The sequence below is a fragment of the Gallus gallus genome, chromosome 2 (genome assembly GCF_016699485.2).
Source record: "Gallus gallus isolate bGalGal1 chromosome 2, bGalGal1.mat.broiler.GRCg7b, whole genome shotgun sequence".
Lineage (NCBI taxonomy): Eukaryota > Metazoa > Chordata > Aves > Galliformes > Phasianidae > Gallus > Gallus gallus.
The window spans coordinates 24,591,091-24,608,254 of record NC_052533.1 but is presented as its reverse complement, the minus strand read 5'-3'; the positions used below and the strand labels follow the sequence as shown (position 1 = coordinate 24,608,254).

At 45.6% G+C, this 17,164-nt stretch overlaps 1 protein-coding gene across 6 annotated transcripts; it reads right to left on the bottom strand.

Annotated features, from left to right (window-relative positions):
• Positions 1–466: 466 nt before the first annotated feature.
• C1GALT1 (core 1 synthase, glycoprotein-N-acetylgalactosamine 3-beta-galactosyltransferase 1) lies at positions 467–15,434 on the bottom strand. Of its 6 annotated transcripts, none has more exons than XM_040681142.1 (4): positions 15,416–15,434; positions 8,481–8,720; positions 6,702–7,369; positions 467–4,515 (listed from the first exon to the last, which is right to left on the bottom strand). In XM_040681142.1, exons 1-4 carry the CDS (start codon positions 15,417–15,419, stop codon positions 4,306–4,308), a joined length of 1,122 nt encoding a protein of 373 aa, XP_040537076.1. In that variant the 5' UTR covers positions 15,420–15,434; the 3' UTR covers positions 467–4,305. The 6 variants fall into 6 exon arrangements, with proteins under 6 accessions (XP_040537076.1, XP_015136885.1, XP_040537099.1 ...); XM_015281399.4 differs by lacking the exon at positions 15,416–15,434 and adding an exon at positions 14,680–14,765; XM_040681165.2 differs by lacking the exon at positions 15,416–15,434 and adding an exon at positions 13,959–14,296.
• Between the last annotated feature and the right edge of the window lie 1,730 nt (positions 15,435–17,164).

Below are 17,164 nucleotides of genomic sequence, written 5' to 3'. Positions count from 1 at the left end.
ATATTGATTTAAATTCCTTTTAAACTCACATCAGCGCACAGGAAAGCAGTGCAGGAAATTCCCGTGAGCCAGCGAAGCTTTCTATAAGTGGTGTTTCCTGTCAAACGTGGTGCATTTTGAACAATGCTGCTTTATCTCTGATCATCAGCTGCAGTCAGTTCACTCGGGATGCTATAATGATGTGGAGACAATGCAAATCAGCACAATGAAGGAACAGCAGTCTGCCTACGTGGACCTGGTGCTAGCACCAGTGATCCATTTAACATTTGCTTTAAATAAAGTTTTCTGTGCAGCTTGCTACCCGCTAGTAGCATGTATAACAGAAAACATAGCTAGCTTTCCACCTTTCCTGCACCCACCAAAACTAACGAACAAACAAACAAAGGAGAATATTCTCACTGCACTCAGTTGTAATGCTACGCTACTACTGTATAGGGCGGGCAAATGAAGACAGACACACAGTGTATGTGAGATAACTTATTTCATTTATTCAATTCTGAACTTAATTTTGATGCTAAAAATTGGTCAAAGGCACTTCAAAGAAGGTATTCCAGAAACAAATCTTACGGTGATCAGTCCAGACAAGTCACCAACTTACACCTGTCAGTAGGGACACAACAGCTTATAACTGCAAAATGAAACATTCACAAGTTTTAAGTGGAATATACTGTCCAGCAGCAATATTCATTTTATTTCTTCTAAAGAGCATTGACAACATTTCTGGAGTACTTTAAATACAGTATGGTAAACTAAAGCAAATTACACCTTTGGAATCCCACAGAAGTTTTTCTTGTCAGAAAAAGGACAAAGCAGCCTTCCCACGTTGTGCCATATTGAAGGGTCTATGTCCTTCTGTGTGTGCACCGTTAGCAGCAGTAGCAGGACATCAGAGAGATAACCCACACCTTTCTTAGTCGTACAAAGATAAAAGCCCTTCTTGGATAGCAAACTGCGCACTACAGGTGTGCCAGCTACTCACTGAAACGCACACTGGAAACAGAACAGAACAAACAGTCACATGTAAAGAAAAAGTGATTTTAATACATAACCCCATCAGAGCAAAACAAAGACAGTGTCCCTACAGGCAAAAGACACTGGGGAAAGACCTCCCCCAAGACGAGAGACTGTGCTAACACCACACAAACCCCTTCACCAAGTCCAACACAGACTGCACAAATGAACTCAAAGTGAAAGATTAAATCTGGTCTTTTTCTGCAAGCTAAATTTAACACTGTCCTCCAATTAGGAACTTTTCTTGGCACTCTCATTTCTTCTGAGCTAAAACACACTGCAGGGTTAATATGTTACTGTCTTACACTAAGGAACATTCCCATATCCAGGGGCAAACAACTGTTTAAGAAAAGCCTGCTGCTTCCTAATTCCAAGAAAGCTAGTTCATAAGTGTTAGATGCACCGTTTTAATCACAACCATACCAATGGAAGTTTCTGTGTTTCATAACATTAAGAGATCTGAGAGTGAGACAGAGAGAGCACAATGATCTAAAAAACCAAAGAGACTCCGTGCTTCTGTGCTTCACAAAGGTGAATCCTCCAGAGGAGAAGCCTGCTGGGGTAACAGGAATACTCAATAAATACTCTGTGAAAGCACGAAGACCTGAGAGTGAAATAATAAACTGCTAATGGTTCTGCAAGATGGCATGTGAAGATTATACCAACTGCTCAAAGTCCAGTCTCGTCTGCTTAAGCTTTTGAAGAATGAGATGCAGACTGCTCATTTCAGGAGGCATCAGCTCATTGCTACGTTGCAATTTAACAGAGAGCAACAGCCTTCTACTAGAATGTACAATCGATACTTTTTCAGGCCTATCTGGATACTGACAGGAAAACAGTATTTGTATTTCTTTGCAGTACTGCCAGAAAGGCAAAAGAAATAATATCAGAGGCCTGGGAGCAGAACACTTTAAAGCAAAGCAAGAAGGAGCACTGGAACAGAAGGCTGCTCTTACTTCTCCAGATAGGCCGCCTACTTGTCACAAGGCAGCACGTTCTCAGCCTCGCTCCCTAAAGAAATGGAACCTACAGATACGTGCTGCTCACTTCTTTATTCCTCCATTCCACCCGAGGCCCTGCCCTGCTCTGCTAAGCCCACAGGCCACAGCTGGGGAGCAGACAACCATCACAATTGCCCCAGAGGAAAGGCAAAGAGATTAACGTTGGGATCTTGATTTCATTCTACAGTTTCCTGATGTATTCCAGAACTTCTAATTGCGGGTTTGAACAATGCCACCAGACTTACCAACAGCATGTGGATTTCACCATCTTCTTGTCTGCGTGGCACACGGGACAAACGTTTAGCAGACAGAAGGAAGCACCTAACTAAAAGAAGCTCTCAGGCATTGTGTGGACGAGCACCCCTCTGAGTAGAGCAAACTGGAGGCTTTTTCCTTTTTCTAAACAAATACAGTTAGAATTTTCTACTCAAGTCGGTTAACATAAAATAAAGCTCATCTCTTTCAGTATTTCAGAGGATCTTTCTCATGAAAGATCAACAGATTTAACATACGAACCTAACCTATATTCAGGCAGAGACACGACATACGATATTTCGATTCCATGTATTTCAGTAATTGCCGTTATGCTGCAGAGTAATGATCAGAAAAGAAGTCATGACCTCACAACTGGACCACAGACAGAACCCCAATCTGTGCGAGAATTATCTTTGGAAAACACAAATTCCAGTACTTTACGTTAACATCCTCTCCCAGGAACACCCTGAAGGACAGCAGTAGTAAGTAAGGCTGCCTGCTATCGGTATGTGCCCTTTCCAAAGCAGTGACTGGAGGTAATCAGGTTATGTCCAAATTCATCAATATGATGAAGGTGAAAAATGCTAAAAAGAAATTTTGTTCAAGTGTGGAACAAAGGCATGTCAAGCTTAACCCCATCCCCTGAACTGCTCTATTAACTGAATTCGTAAGAAGTGAAAACCACAAAGTTTTGTGTCCTGTGTGTAAAACACAGACTCCACTTCTGTAAATTCTTCAGTAATTAAAACTGTTTTGTTCCACACCAAGAAAGCGTTTTCACTTATGAGGCAGAGATACTCATAAAGTAGTGGAGAGATTAATGCACTTTGAAAGATACCTGCATTCAGGCTGCGTTACCTGAATAACTCTACGCTTCAGCTTCCAAGAGCGACTCAGGGATCAGCTAACACTTTGTTCTGAAAAAAGCAACAGGAAACAAATGCAGGAGAAACTTTAAGAACGGAGGAAAAGTTCAGAAAAGGGAAATGAAGTACTTGAAGCCAAGCAGTCAAATGAGCTTTGTTGCTGTTTTACAACAGTACGTGTTTGTATCTGTAAAATCCTATGAATAAGGGAGCTCCACAATCTCAAAGTACAGGAATGGGAAAATTGAATAGAAATGAATTAATTAACACTGGCTGAATCCAAATTATTACATGTCACCTTAACCTTGCTAACATACCAACCTTTCTGATTTACAGGGGAAACGTAATGGAGGAGAAGAGCTTTCATATGAAAATGCATCTTCCTCTTTCCAAGTTCTGAGATGAATTTATATATCCATTTAACCAAGTGGTAACTTGATTTAAATTTAAAACAAAAGCCACGGACAAACACAGTCTCCTCACATCACCTCAGTAATCTGAACCATAATAACTATCCCTGGATTTTTCCCTATGACAGTAGTGATCTAACTTCATACTGTTCTGTACAATAGAGATTTACAGTAAAAAATGGTAAATAATTCATAGCAGTGAATTTAATTTCTGAAATAATTCAGACATGAATCTCTGAGGTGCGTCTCTGTTCTTATCAACCAGTCTGTCATTAAGGCAAAGCAGATTTGAGGCTCTATTTTTTACCCTTCTCACTTCCTTCTAGGGCAACATGCACACAGTAAGTTCAGAATACTGAGAATACCGGAGGAAAACATCATGAAGCATTTGCGTCACATCAGATTTCTAGTATAAGAACTCACGTAACAGAACATTTGGAAGGAAAAAAAAGAAATACTGTATGATTATCTTTGAATCTGTCCACTATGCTTTTAAACACGAGTTCTTCTAGGGACCAGCATAGCAGAACCTCCTCCTGTTTCACAGTTCTAGGGCCCAGTATCTTCATGAGTAGGGCTGCAATGTCACACTACCCCAAACAGCCAGAGCCTACACTGGACTCTTTTGTGCACAGACACTGACTGGTAGTACAGCCAACGTAAGAATCACCATGAATAATCCTAGTCCACAAGCTTCATGCAGGAGTTTGAGAAGACCCTTATTCACCGTACTGCCTTCTTTCAGTTTCCTTCAAAGTCCAATTAATTCTCAGAAGTTTTTTGCTTTAGCTTTGGATTATCCTCTTGTGCTTCATTTTTGTTCTGCTCCTCCAGGCCCTTTGCCGAATCAGGATCGTACCGATACGAATACCCATACGGACGGAGATGATAAACCAAATACTCCAAGTGATACATAGTCATGGAATCAACATAGTGAAATGAAACCGCAAGGTCGGAGCAGCATCCAGGGCCCTAAAATACAAAACAAGTCAAAATCATTAAAGAAGCTGCAGGAAGAATTCAAACACACATTTGACTTCCTGGGAAAACAAATTCCCTTTCATCATTCATGTATTTATTTCAAAGCTTAGCATTAGGTAAGCAAAATGGATCGATCAAGCAGATTTGCCAAAGCATCCTTCCTAAGACAGAAATGGATAGATAGTCTTTGGCCTCTGTAATCAAGGCAGTGAAGAAACTCGCTGCCTGCACTTAATGCCAGAGGGCATTTTTTGCTTTTACAGAATCACAGAATGGCCCGGGTTGGAAAGGACCTCCAGGATCATGAATCTCCAACCCCTCCTGCCACAGGCAGGGCCACCGACCTCCACATTTAATACTAGACCAGGCTGCCCAGGGCCCCATCCAACCTGGCCTTGAACACTTCCAGGGATGGGGCGTCAATCATCATCACTGTACATGATTTACATGGTAAACAAACCAGGCAGCAGCAAGCAGCTTGCAGAGATACTGCCTTTTATTTAGGTGTTTTCAGACTTCAGAATTTCTTATTAGTCCTGATCCTAGGGCAATGCCTTATAACCCCATAACTGAGCATAAGATACACAAAGATATGCAAAAATCTAAATGAAAACTACTTTTTTTCCATGAAAGTGGAAGTTCAAAAGGCTGAACAAAACAAATACTCAAGTTGGAAACTTAATTTAAGAGAAGTCAGCCAAAATTAGGTACGAGTGGTGTCGGTGCTGGGGCTCATACTCTTTCATATCTTCATTAATAACATCAACAGTGGGGTTGAGTGCACCCTCAAGCAAGTCTGCTGATGACACCAAGTTGTGGGGCACAGTCAACACACCTGAGGGACCGGATGTCATCCAGAGGGACCTAGACAGGCTGAGCAGAGGGCCCAGGTGAACATCATGAGGTTCAACAAATCTCAGTGCAAGGTGTTGCACCTGGGTCAAGGCAACCCCCATTACCAGTACAAACTGGAGTACGAAAGGGTTGAGCACAGCCCTGCCCAAAAAATCTGGGGGTACTGGTAGGTGGCACCTGGACATGAGCCAGTAGTGTGCCCAGAAAGCCAACTGTATCCTGGGCTGCATCAAGAGAAGCACAGCCAGTAGGGTGAGGGAGGTGCTCCTGACCCCCTGCTCTGTGCTGGTGAGGCCTCATCTGGAGTACTGTGTCCAGATGTGGAGTCCTAAGCACAGGAGAGACATTGACCTGTTGGAGCATGTCCAGAGAAGGGCCACAAAGATGATCCAAGGGATGGAACACCTCTCCTATGAGGACAGGCTGAGAGAGCTGGGGCTGTTCAACCTGGAGAAGAGAAGGCTGCAAGGTGACCTGAGAGCAGTCTTTCAGTATCTAAAGAGGAGCTACAGACTCTTCAGCAGGGTCTGCTGTGATAGGATAGGGGGAAATGGCTTCAAGCTCAAAGAGGGGAGATTTAGGTTAGATATAAGGAAAAAATCTTTTACAATGAGGGTGGTGAGGTACTGGAACAGGTTGCCCGGTGATGTTGTTGACACCGTCCTTGGAGACTTTCAAGGCGAGGCTGGACCAGGCCCGGGGCAACCTGACCTAGCTGAGGTGTCCCTGTTCACTGCAGGGGAGTTGGACTAGATGGCCCTCAGAGGGCCCTTCCAACTCTAAGGATTCTGTGATTCTACGAAAATTAAAACTGTAAGATAAAGAGAAGAAACACACTCTGAAGGATAAGGAAGCTGATGATGAAAATGTAAGAAACAGCTATTATTTTTTAGAACACTGCTTTGTAATGAACCTCACTGGACTCACTTCCTACTGCACAGCAGTCGTTGAGACTGGAGAATTTAGTGACACTGTACCTGAGATACAAGGGTACAAAACAGAACGGTAACTTTGCAAGGACAGTACTTTGCAAGGACTTAGTAGTGATGACACCAGACAAACCTCTTAAGATTTCATCATTTCTTGCTGTCCGCAGAGCATAGGAAAACAGTAATAATAATTCAAGATTGAGTACAGAACAGTAATCTCTTAGCATCAGTTTTAGCTGATGACTGCGGTATTTAACACAGGTGTATCTAACAACGACACAAGAAAATTTTCTTTTCTCAAATACATTTAGCTGCCATTAAACTGTCAATTCAAACACTGTATTACAGTAAGACGTACGTCATGGAATGTGTGCCAAATTCCTAAAGACTTACCTCTACAGCAGGATAGTAATTGTAATTCCAATACCAGAATGTTTTTGGTAGGTATCCTCTGATCAAGAGATGTTCTGGAACAAAGGGATGAAAGGTTTCCCTACCACTTGTATCCCTAGAATCTCCTGCTTGTACATTAATGATCTCCATGCACTTTCCTAGCGCTAGGTCTTCAATAGAGGAACTATGAGAGCATTTGTTGGTTTTAAAAGCAGTAACAAATCTTTTCAGAGCTTCTTTGCTCAGAACATACCCTGCTCCTCCACTCATGTAGCCCTGTTTCACATAAGGCTTAAACCTTCTTCCAAAGTATATTGGCTGTTCAGGACTGTATTTTGAAAGAAGCCATCTTAAATTGTCCAATATAACATACGTATCATCATCTGCTTTCATGAACCAATCAGCATCATCAAAATAATGGTCATAAACATATTGAAAAGCTTTTATAGTCTTCCAGTAAAGTTGGTCCCTGCCTTCTTTGGTTTCTAAGCCCACCGTTGGGAAGTCTTTATTTTCCTCAGAGCTCATAAAAAGTATTTTATTGCAACGCTGGGCCCAGGTGGCTTTAACATGTCTGGCTTTCTTCTCTAGATTTTGAGGCCCAGTCATGACCCAACAAAGTATTTTCACCTTCTCATAGAGTCCATCTGCAATGTTTCTATTCTCATCTGAAAAAAAAGAGGAAAATTCCCAAGCGTTAGATTTGACTGAGCACTAATACATACAGAACAGCAAGCTCTCCCCAGACTCTGTTTCTAATTCAGGAAATACATGCAGAGGGACAGGAGGTCTTTGTTTTCAAATGAAATTAATGTTAAATTTTGGAAGAAAGCAAACAAAGTCCCCAAACCAAGAAACTAAAATTCTCAAAGTTCCTGACTTCACAGGATAAAGGGAAGTGTAAGAGTCATATCAAAATGGGTATCCTTTCATTGTGACTTTAGAACGTCTTAATACATAAAAACTGTGAGAAGCCATCCTCTTCATGGTACTAGAAGATTAATTAAAATTAAATATATACATATATTTCTACTATTCACAACGAACACAGCAACTGAAAAGAAAAAGGTCAAAGAACTTCTGATCTTTGTTATATAATTTTATGTTAACTAACAAAACCTAATGAACAATTCTAAAGGGAAATGCAGATGGTAAGGCAGAAAAATTTATTATAAAATCAAGTTAAATCTTATTTGTAAGTTATCAGTAGTAGTAAGATAGGATACTATGAACCTAGTATTATTGTGCCAAACAACAGATATGTAATATAACATTTTCCAAGGAGCCAAAGCATTTGTTTCCCCTCAAAGAAACTTTCACTTGACACATACAGTGATGTTAACTCATGTAAAAGAACATTCTATGGATGGTGAGATTTGTACCACTGGTCCTAAAATATTACTGTTTAACCTTATCAAGAACAGTTTTCTTTGCAACAGTTTTCTACAACTACAAGCAAAACATTCACAAACTTGTCTTACAAAGCTTGCAGTTTAAGTACCTTTAGATAATAAATTACTTATTAACACCTTGTGAAATAAATGCATGATAGTGCAAGCAATTTTTCTCATCTAAACTGCCCCAAGGGGAACGTGCAAAAATCATGAATGTGATGTAAGCAAAGAAAATCAGCTTTCAGTAGACCTCAAGAGAACAAAGTTATTTAGATGTAACCTGAACACTGGCAAACAGAAAGAAAATGATTCATGCAAATACTTGGCAGTTTGTGGTGCATGAAAAGGGTACTTATTATATAATAAATCAGGTGCAACAAAATACCTCTATGCTGTCCAGAGTCCGCATTGAAATTCATTTGTCCTTGCAGCTGATTGTTATCAGTATCTTCTGAGTGTTGACCATGGGGATCATTGTGAAGAATATGAGGTTGGATCTCAACCTGTTCTTCTAGTATCATGCTAAACAGGAGATAGCATAGAAAAAATCCTATTGCAGATCCAAAACTGAAGGTCAGAAGGTTCATCAAAGACTTAGAAGAGGCCATTTCCCAAAGGTAATACACTGTCAAAAACAGATGGAAAATTCATTAAGACTAAAGCAGCTTAACACATAACTCAAATCTAACATACAGGAAGAAATCAAGGACAAAATACCTTAAAGCAGAAATCTCAAAACTAACTCTGATCCAGACCCCCTGGGCTTGCATGGGAGTTTAAGTACAAAAGCAATGCAACTAGTTACAGAAAATGTACAGACATATTTAGGGCAAAAGCCTGACTGTGTACTGGTTAGCTTAAAATTAGAAAGGTCAAGCAGAATATACAAGAGTGCCTGTGCATACAGAAAGCACTTTTTTAACCATACCGATACAACACTTCTACAAGAATACTTTGAAGTGCAATATCTTAATTATAATGGTAATACATGTTCAGTTCTCTTGGCCTGAAGAAAATTGTGCTTAAAAAGGTAATACCTTAGTCTTACAAAACTAAGAGATGATGATCCAAGGCAATCTACAGGTTGAGATACCATGCGGCCATGAGATGTGCTTGAACTCCAGCAGTTAGAATATCACAGGAATTCTTAAACACATGCCAAATACAAGCAGACACTGAAGACTTATAAATCTACTCTAATCTCAAAGCAGGGCAGTTTTCCTTCCACTTTTAAAAGCACCGAGGACAGACTTCCAGAAGAAGAGTAAGAGAACATCAGAATTTCAGTAAAGAAACACTCCCTTTTAGAAGGCATTTGGATGAAGAGGAAAACAAAGCACATCAGCCTCGAGGCCACTCCTACATGTCAAAAAATGTGTATTCCAGTCATGTAAAACCTAATCTTTGGCCACACCCGTGCTTCTCAAAAAGAAAAGGACTTGGCTTAGCACTGTAAGAACTTTAAACAAAGACAAGATTTACACCTATGCAAAATGAGCTTCATACTTCTAAAACAATCATGAATTTACATATATTAAGCACCTGCACACCAATTCCAGGCCCTGGAGGCCTGAGAGATTTTCATTTCTGAAAGGGGTTGAGATGTGTTCAAATAATTCACGACTAAGCCGCAGAAACACAGACAGTTAAATACATACTGGAGTCAAGCCACAACCTTACAAACGAGCTGATGGTATTCCCTCCATTAGCATCATTCTTAACATCAAGAGGCAGAACCCAATTTAGTCAGTAGGGAGCCAAAAAAAGGTTACAGAATGCACAGAGAAACAGGAGTGGATTTAAAAGGGGCAGTACTTCCTACACAATCAGCTGCTGTGCACGGATAAGGCAGGCAGGAACAAATGCTCAGACGTTCTATTGCAAAACCCTTCAGCCTCCATGTGACATCAACATCTCTACAGCGCAGAACGAAAAACAACCACTATGGGTGTACAGAAGAGCTAGGGCAAGGGAGGTCAGAACACACAGCGCCCAGACTGCAAACGTGTGTCTGAGGCGAACAGACAGTAGCAAAGGGAGAAACTGTTAGGGAACAGAAATGTTGCAGTGCTCCATGACACTGCAGGGAACCTGGCTAGAAGGGTATCTTCTCTTAACATCCTCATGCCATGCAGTTTAGGTTGCTTTGTGTTCACCTCCAGCTGTCACTTCCCTAAAGCAGTAGGTCAGCCCCAAAGTGAGACCTCAGTTCTGCACATTTTAAAGGTGGGACATTCCTCTAAAAACCTTGTTGGATACCTGTCAATATTACAGCAAAAATGATATTGCAAGTTGGTATTCTGCTGTCTGTAATGTATCTGATTGACATTATTACAACCGCAAACATAAGTAGAGAAAAACACCACAATGACCACAAATTGTAAACTGATGCCGCCATGTCTTATCAAGGGCCCCATGCACACAGCTTCTAAGCAAAGGCATCGACCTTCTTCAAAGGCTGAATTCCTTCTGGAAATCACCAAAGATCCGCTGCCACCAGCACAACCCATCCAGCCCGCATCCACTTCCCTTGCTGGCTGTGAAGAGCCTTTTGCAAAGCACCAGCCCTAAGCGAGCTGCATGAATCACTTTGCAGCAACACCCACTCCAAACACCGGCTTCCCGCCCCTCTGACCCCTCTCCAGGTCAGAAAGCAGAGAGGACAGAAAGCAGGTGTGCCCATTGGGACAGGACCTCTAGAAGCCATCTGGCTCACCTGAGAGGGAAGAAGCTGCAACGTGCGACAGGGCCTTCTTTCCACACTGTCAGAAACAGAACTGGAAACGCAACTTAAAGCACGGAAGAAAAACTAAGAGGTCGGAAGGCTGTACCAGATTCACATAATTACACTTGTGGCTGTTAAGGAGCTCTAATTCTTTAATATAAACAAGCACAACATACAGTTTTTAATCATATTGTCATACGTAATGTGTCTGGCTTTATTTCTGTGTCTTATATGCCATAAACTTGGACAGAAAACCCAAGGACTTAAATGAGGTGCCCTCCAGCCCCACCTTGGTCACAGCTTAAGGGAAAGCCCAGGCACACAAGCAGCTGATGGCTCTGAAAAGTACTCACTGCACTGAAGATATCTTTTTGTGCTTTAACTTGTCCCACGTATCACAACAAAGGTCTCCTCAGAACTGGGAATGTGCAAAGGGAGAGTGCCAGGATAAAACAATGACTTCCTTCAGCATATTTAAAAGGGGGAAAAATAATCCATGGATGCACACAAGGTAGCTGCAGCAGCTTCTAGTAGAAAAAAAGTTGTCCCGCTGTTCAATATTATTCTTATTAATACTATTAGACAGTTTTCAATTTGAAACAATCTGCTCATCATTCTGTCAAATTCATATCAACCAATTGGACATACACGCATACATACCCATACGCCCATAAACTGCAGCAGCACACAGGACAGTGCCTCTGCTTTTTAACAGTACGTTGCTATTTGACTCATGCAGTGCCTTTGAACTTGCCAGCAGCAGTAACTGAAAGCAGCAAGCACTCCCACCCACACTTCCTTGTTACCACTCTTCTCCAAAAAGGGATTTATTCAGGGGTGAGATACATGCAGAAGGACCCCCGTTTTTATTCCTACTTCTATCTTCACTTCCTCTGACTTCAAAAGGAGATGCAATTTAAAAAGAAAGGAAAAAAAGCCTGTTACGATAAGCTTACACTTGTGCTCCATTACTACATCATGACAGCTTAAATAAATCTCTTTATCTACTTACACACTCATGTAAGTAGCCTTATTCACATCAGCCAAAACGACGAATGTTTTAAAACTCTGTCACAACTTAGCAGCCATTGTAGGTTTCGCTTCAAATTTACGTCTTGAGAACCAAAGATTCCTGCATCCTCAACTTGCACAAAGAGTAACTTTCACCTGTTGGGTGCTGCTGGCCATGGCAGCCCAAGGCAGCTGCAGCTCCTTGTCCCAGGTACTGGCAGCAGCAAGGCTGAGGCTGCATGGCACACATGCACACACACCTCAAGCTGTTCCCTTCTCTGGCCAAGCGGGACAAAAGTCTGTTAGCGTGAAATATGGGCATACACACAACGCTGACCTCTACAGGAACTCCATCTATCCAGGAACTGCTGGTCTCCCCACAGACTCCCTCCATTGCTGGTTCAGATCTCATCCAGATTCACAGCGCCAGCTGCCCATGGGTGCACCCCAGATCTGCCACTAAACAGCCCCGGATGCTCAGCCGCCCTTTGTATCGTCACCTCTCTCACGCACATGCACCAATGGGCCTCCAAAACAATTTTCAAACCTCATATTCTCTTCTCATCTCTCTCACTGCCAACTCAAAGATCCTCTCATCTCACTAGCATCATGCCCACACCCAGCTGCACTCATACTTGGCCGCGGGGCCCCTGTCCTATTCACCAGCCAGCCCAGCCCAGTGCTCACCAGCAATCACACACCGACAGACCCACCAACACACACATGCTCTGCTCTCTCCAGGTCACCAACCCGGATGGTGGCACTTAGACCCTCTCTCTCTCACCAGTCACAGAGGTCCCTACAGCTTACAGTATCATTCCTGTTGCTGGCACTGAGACTTCAATATGCGCACATGAATATACAGTCCTCTCTTCCACATGAACAGTTAGATATGGGGCTTAATGAGAAAAAGCAACAGGCTGCAGAAATCTGGCATAGAGTATGACCAGACAAACACACTGACCAGTGTTTGTTTGCACTTGACTGGGCCTTTTTACCCTCTTTTCCATCTATTTTCCCATAACTGTTGCTCTGCAAACCACCTTGCCCCCCCTCCTTTGGTCCGTCCTCTAAGCATCTGTAAGAAGCTCTATACAATCACAAGATGCTCCCCTCCTGCATCCCATAAGATGACCCATGCTCTGCTGGCAGTTACCCCTCTCAACCCTGTAAGCTGTTCCAGAAAGCCTGTTGACGTGCTGTGTGTCACACCCTGAGCAATGGGGCCGATGGCCGTCCTGTGACAGGACGCAACCATTAATCTCTAATTCCTCTAATGAGATTCATGGTTCCCCCATGGTTCCACCACCACTACTGTTGTGCCTCTGCGCTCCTTTGCATTCCTAGTGGTGAGCCTTTTACCACAGCCTGACATACTGCTCTCACTCAGCTAGCTGCTTATGACGAATACCTCACAATTAACACTTTGAATTAAACGCAGACCATAAAACTGTCTAATGTTGTTGCAAGAGGAAACACTTATGGAGTGAGCGGGAAGCCGTGAGGCCCCAGCACAAAGCAGGAGGCACGGGCCAGAGGATCACAGCATATCCCGCGTTGGAAAGGACCCATAAGGATCATCATGTGCAATCTCCAGTGTCCTCTGAGGGCTGCACCGCTGGCAATGGAATCGACAGCTACTACACCGTGCCTGTAACAGTCAAGTGGCGCAACAAGGTACTTAAAGCCAAAGCAAAGAAGGCACAGTCAGCTGTACAACGCCAGTGAAGGCTTTCTGCTCAGTAAGAGCCGCTGTTTCTAGAAGCCCGGTGCACACCCCGGTGTTTCTGGCACGAAGCGGTACATCCACAAACGCTGCACAGAGGGCTGCGGCAGTTCCCTGTCAGCCAAGCTCAGATGACGTTCTTCACTTTCCATTTTGTTTAGCATTCTAACGGCGTAAGCATTTCTTTGGAGAGGTCCCTTCCCTGCCACAACCACTCGGCTGCTCCCCCAGACGCGGACAGCCGTAGCGGTGCAGTACCCGGTGTAGTGCCCGCCGCAGCGGCACGGAAGCGGCACAGGCGGCCGCCGGCTCCGGCAGCCCCCGCAGCAACAGGTCACCCCCCGGCCCCGCTCCGCCTCGCAGGCCGGCGGGCAGCGGCAGGCCCCGTCCCGGCGCCGTACCCCCACGGCGTGCAGCCGCTGCCGAGCGCGGCCCTCCGAGCGCCTCGTCTCCGCCCGCGGGGCCCCTCCGCTCCCGACGGACGCCCGCCGTCCCCGCAGCCGGGGCTCCCTCGGGCAGCCCCTCCCGGCGTCTTCCTTTCCAGACGGGCCGACGCTGCCGGCGGCCCGCCCGCCCGCCGCCCTCCGCCGTCCCGCGGCCCTCGGCCCCGCCTCGCCGCGCTCCCCTCACCTCAGCGGCCGGCGGGGGCCCGGCGCGCGCTCCGCCGCGCGACCCCCAGGCAGCCGTTGGCCGCGCGCCACACACACGGCCGCGCCGCCACCATCCCTCCGCCCCGCGCGTCACCCCGAGCCGCGCACGCCGCTGAGGGCGGGGCCCACACCGCCCCGCCGCGCGCTGATTGGGCGGCGAGCGCCGGGAGAGGGCGTGTCCAGCCGGGGCACGCGCATTTAACCCTTGGCGGCTTCTACTCGCGAACGGACGCCGTCTGTGGGGGGCGCCGCAACGCGCATCCCCGGCGCGGCCGCCGGTCCCGATCCGGCTGCTCCCGGCGCTGCGGGGCATCCGCGCCACGTCGGCGGCTGTGCGGGGCGGGCTGGGGACGGGCCTCGCGTCGTGGCAAGAGAGCGGCGGGGCAGTCGAGGGCGTCCGCTCCCCGCAGCGCTCGAGGGTCGTTAAGCGATGCTTTCCTCCGCGCGCGTCCCCCCGGCAGGGCCCGGTTACCTCCCTTCCGCCGCTCGCAGCCCCTCGCCCCCGCGCTGCCGCCGGCCCGGAGCCTCCGCGCTGCCGGATTGCCATGAGGCGGCTGCACGGTTGCTAGGAGACCGAGCCCTCCGCAATCTTTCCTTATCGCCCCGTGCAAAAGCCGCCCGCCTTCCCAGCGCCGCTGACGTTGCGCTCTGGATATCTTTTCTGAGGAAATGCGGTTAAGTGTGATGACGAATTGCGGATTTAGAAGGTGTTTGGCATTACAATGTAACCAAGGGAAGCGTTTTGCAAGCGGCAGGAAGTTAATGGGGTTCTGCAGATAGGGGTTATAGTTCCGTAAAGGGCGCGGGTGCAGCTCCTGTCAGTGCGGTGCGGCTCAAACTGCGGCTTTGCCCTCCTGCGAATCGCTGTGCATCCGCTCTCTGGAACCGTCCGGCCCCGGGGTGGGCCCTTCCCTCTGCTCTTCTCCTGATGAGTCATTCGGGAGAGATGCACGAGGTGCAGCTTCTGTGCTGGCTGCAGGAGCTCCCGGTGCTCCGTGTCGTAGTTCCAGTCCTGCCTCACCCCGCTGCCTGTTGTGTCCTTGAAGCAATAAGCAGGAGCGAATGGTATCCCTTTGAGCAGTTCCATCGCAGAAGGGGCAAAAGTGAGGCGGGTACACTTGATGGGAGAGTTTGAGTGTTCGGTATTAATAAATACAGCTGTAAACTACAAGGGCTGCTCTGGAAGTACTGACTCCTATCATACTGACCCATGACATGAGAGCTGAAGTTGGTCTGGCAGTACAAGTTGAACCTTCCCACCAGCATTCCATTGTTGCCGTGTGGCAGATGGCAGCAGAGGGGCAGAACGTTATCTAACATGGAAGTGCAGGTGAAGTGAAGGTGTGGAATTGAATTCCTCCATGTGGAGAAAAAAATGTTGCCCACCAGCATTCACCGATGCTTTCTGGACATTTATGGAGCCCCAGCAGAGGATGTGAGCACAGTGAGGCAGTGGGTGGTGCGTTTCAGCTGTGGTGAGGATGATGTAAAAGATAAGCTGCATTCAGGACAGCCGTGAGGGTGGTTATGATCACAGCATGCAGGCTCATGTTTATCACTGGGGGAAAAAAAAATGCACAGCTGATGGTTATGACTGTATTGAAAAATAGTGTTTTACAGCTGAGAAGTTGTGCTATCAAACAGTGCTATTGTGCTCTTTGTATCTGTTGTAGTTTGCATGGAAATAAATAGGAGGCGTTACTTTCGGAGTGGCCTACATATAACAAAGGCGATAGCATTGGCAGAGGCAGCAGATGAGGTGGAGGTGTCTTTGTCTCCTCGTTTCCTCCTTTTTTTTTCTCTTTTACTACTTCAGATCCAGACTGGGGTTCTGTCCACCCATGTCCATTGGTGTGCCTTAACATTCCGAAGGTGAAGTTTTCAAAATGTCTCGTATTACAGATATTTAATACCATGGGGTTGAATGCGAGACTTCATTTTGCTTGGCAAACCCGAAAGTCTGGTTTTGCATCGTGGGAGTACTGCTGCCAGGGATCGTGGCCTATGTGTATCACATACGTATGCATGAGGTGCTACACTTTTTCACACTGAGTTGTTTACTGAGTTATCTTATTCTTCTGCTAGCTTGAAAAGAGAATTTCAAAGAGCAAAGTGGTAATTTAACAAAGGTCAGATATGGCCTGACTTAATATCAGTGTGCACACAATGTTTGCTTCAACAAATGGCAGGGGTTGGCCACCATGTAACAGCTATTCAACACTGTAGGCAGAGATTTGCATATCTCACACAGAAGCAATCTTTTTTCCTCCTCAGATATTGGTGAGTTATGGAACACGCAGAGCTCTGCTTCCTCTAAGCAGATGCCTTGCATGTGCAGCAGTAGCAAACACCTCTACAGACCTTCTGTTGAGCCACACAGCAGTGTGATGCTGGGTGGCTGTGGGAGGGAAAAGCCATTCCCTCTGCCTGGGAGGGAAAGGGGAGTAGGCCTGGTGCTTCACCATAGTCCCTTTCTTTAAAGTGTGCTGCTGCTTCTTTGTCCTCTGCTCCCGATAGAGCCAACGGTGATGGGGGAACATATTGGTACCATGGGGATATAGCAGTATTATGAGATTCACACCACTTCCCTTCTTGCACACTGGGGTAAATGTGGCTGAGAATGAGTGAGAGGGGAAAACGATGTTAAGTCATTTGATTTACAAGGAAATTAGCTACTTCATGGCATTATGCAAGAAATGAGGGACAGAGTGAGGGATTTCCCTACCTAGGTAAACACAAGGTTTCCTGCAAGCTTCCAAGGGGTGACAGGGCAAAGGCAGGTTAAGAGGCCCTCTGTCACTTTGCACATTGCTGGGTAGCTCTTCAGGAGCTACCTGGCTGGGCATCTTCACCACAGAGCCCTTTGGGCAGTGCTTTAGAGTAAGTATCTATCCTAACAGCTACAGAACAGCTGCTTAATTCTGCACGTCCTTGTGCGGAAGTCTGAGAATACAGGT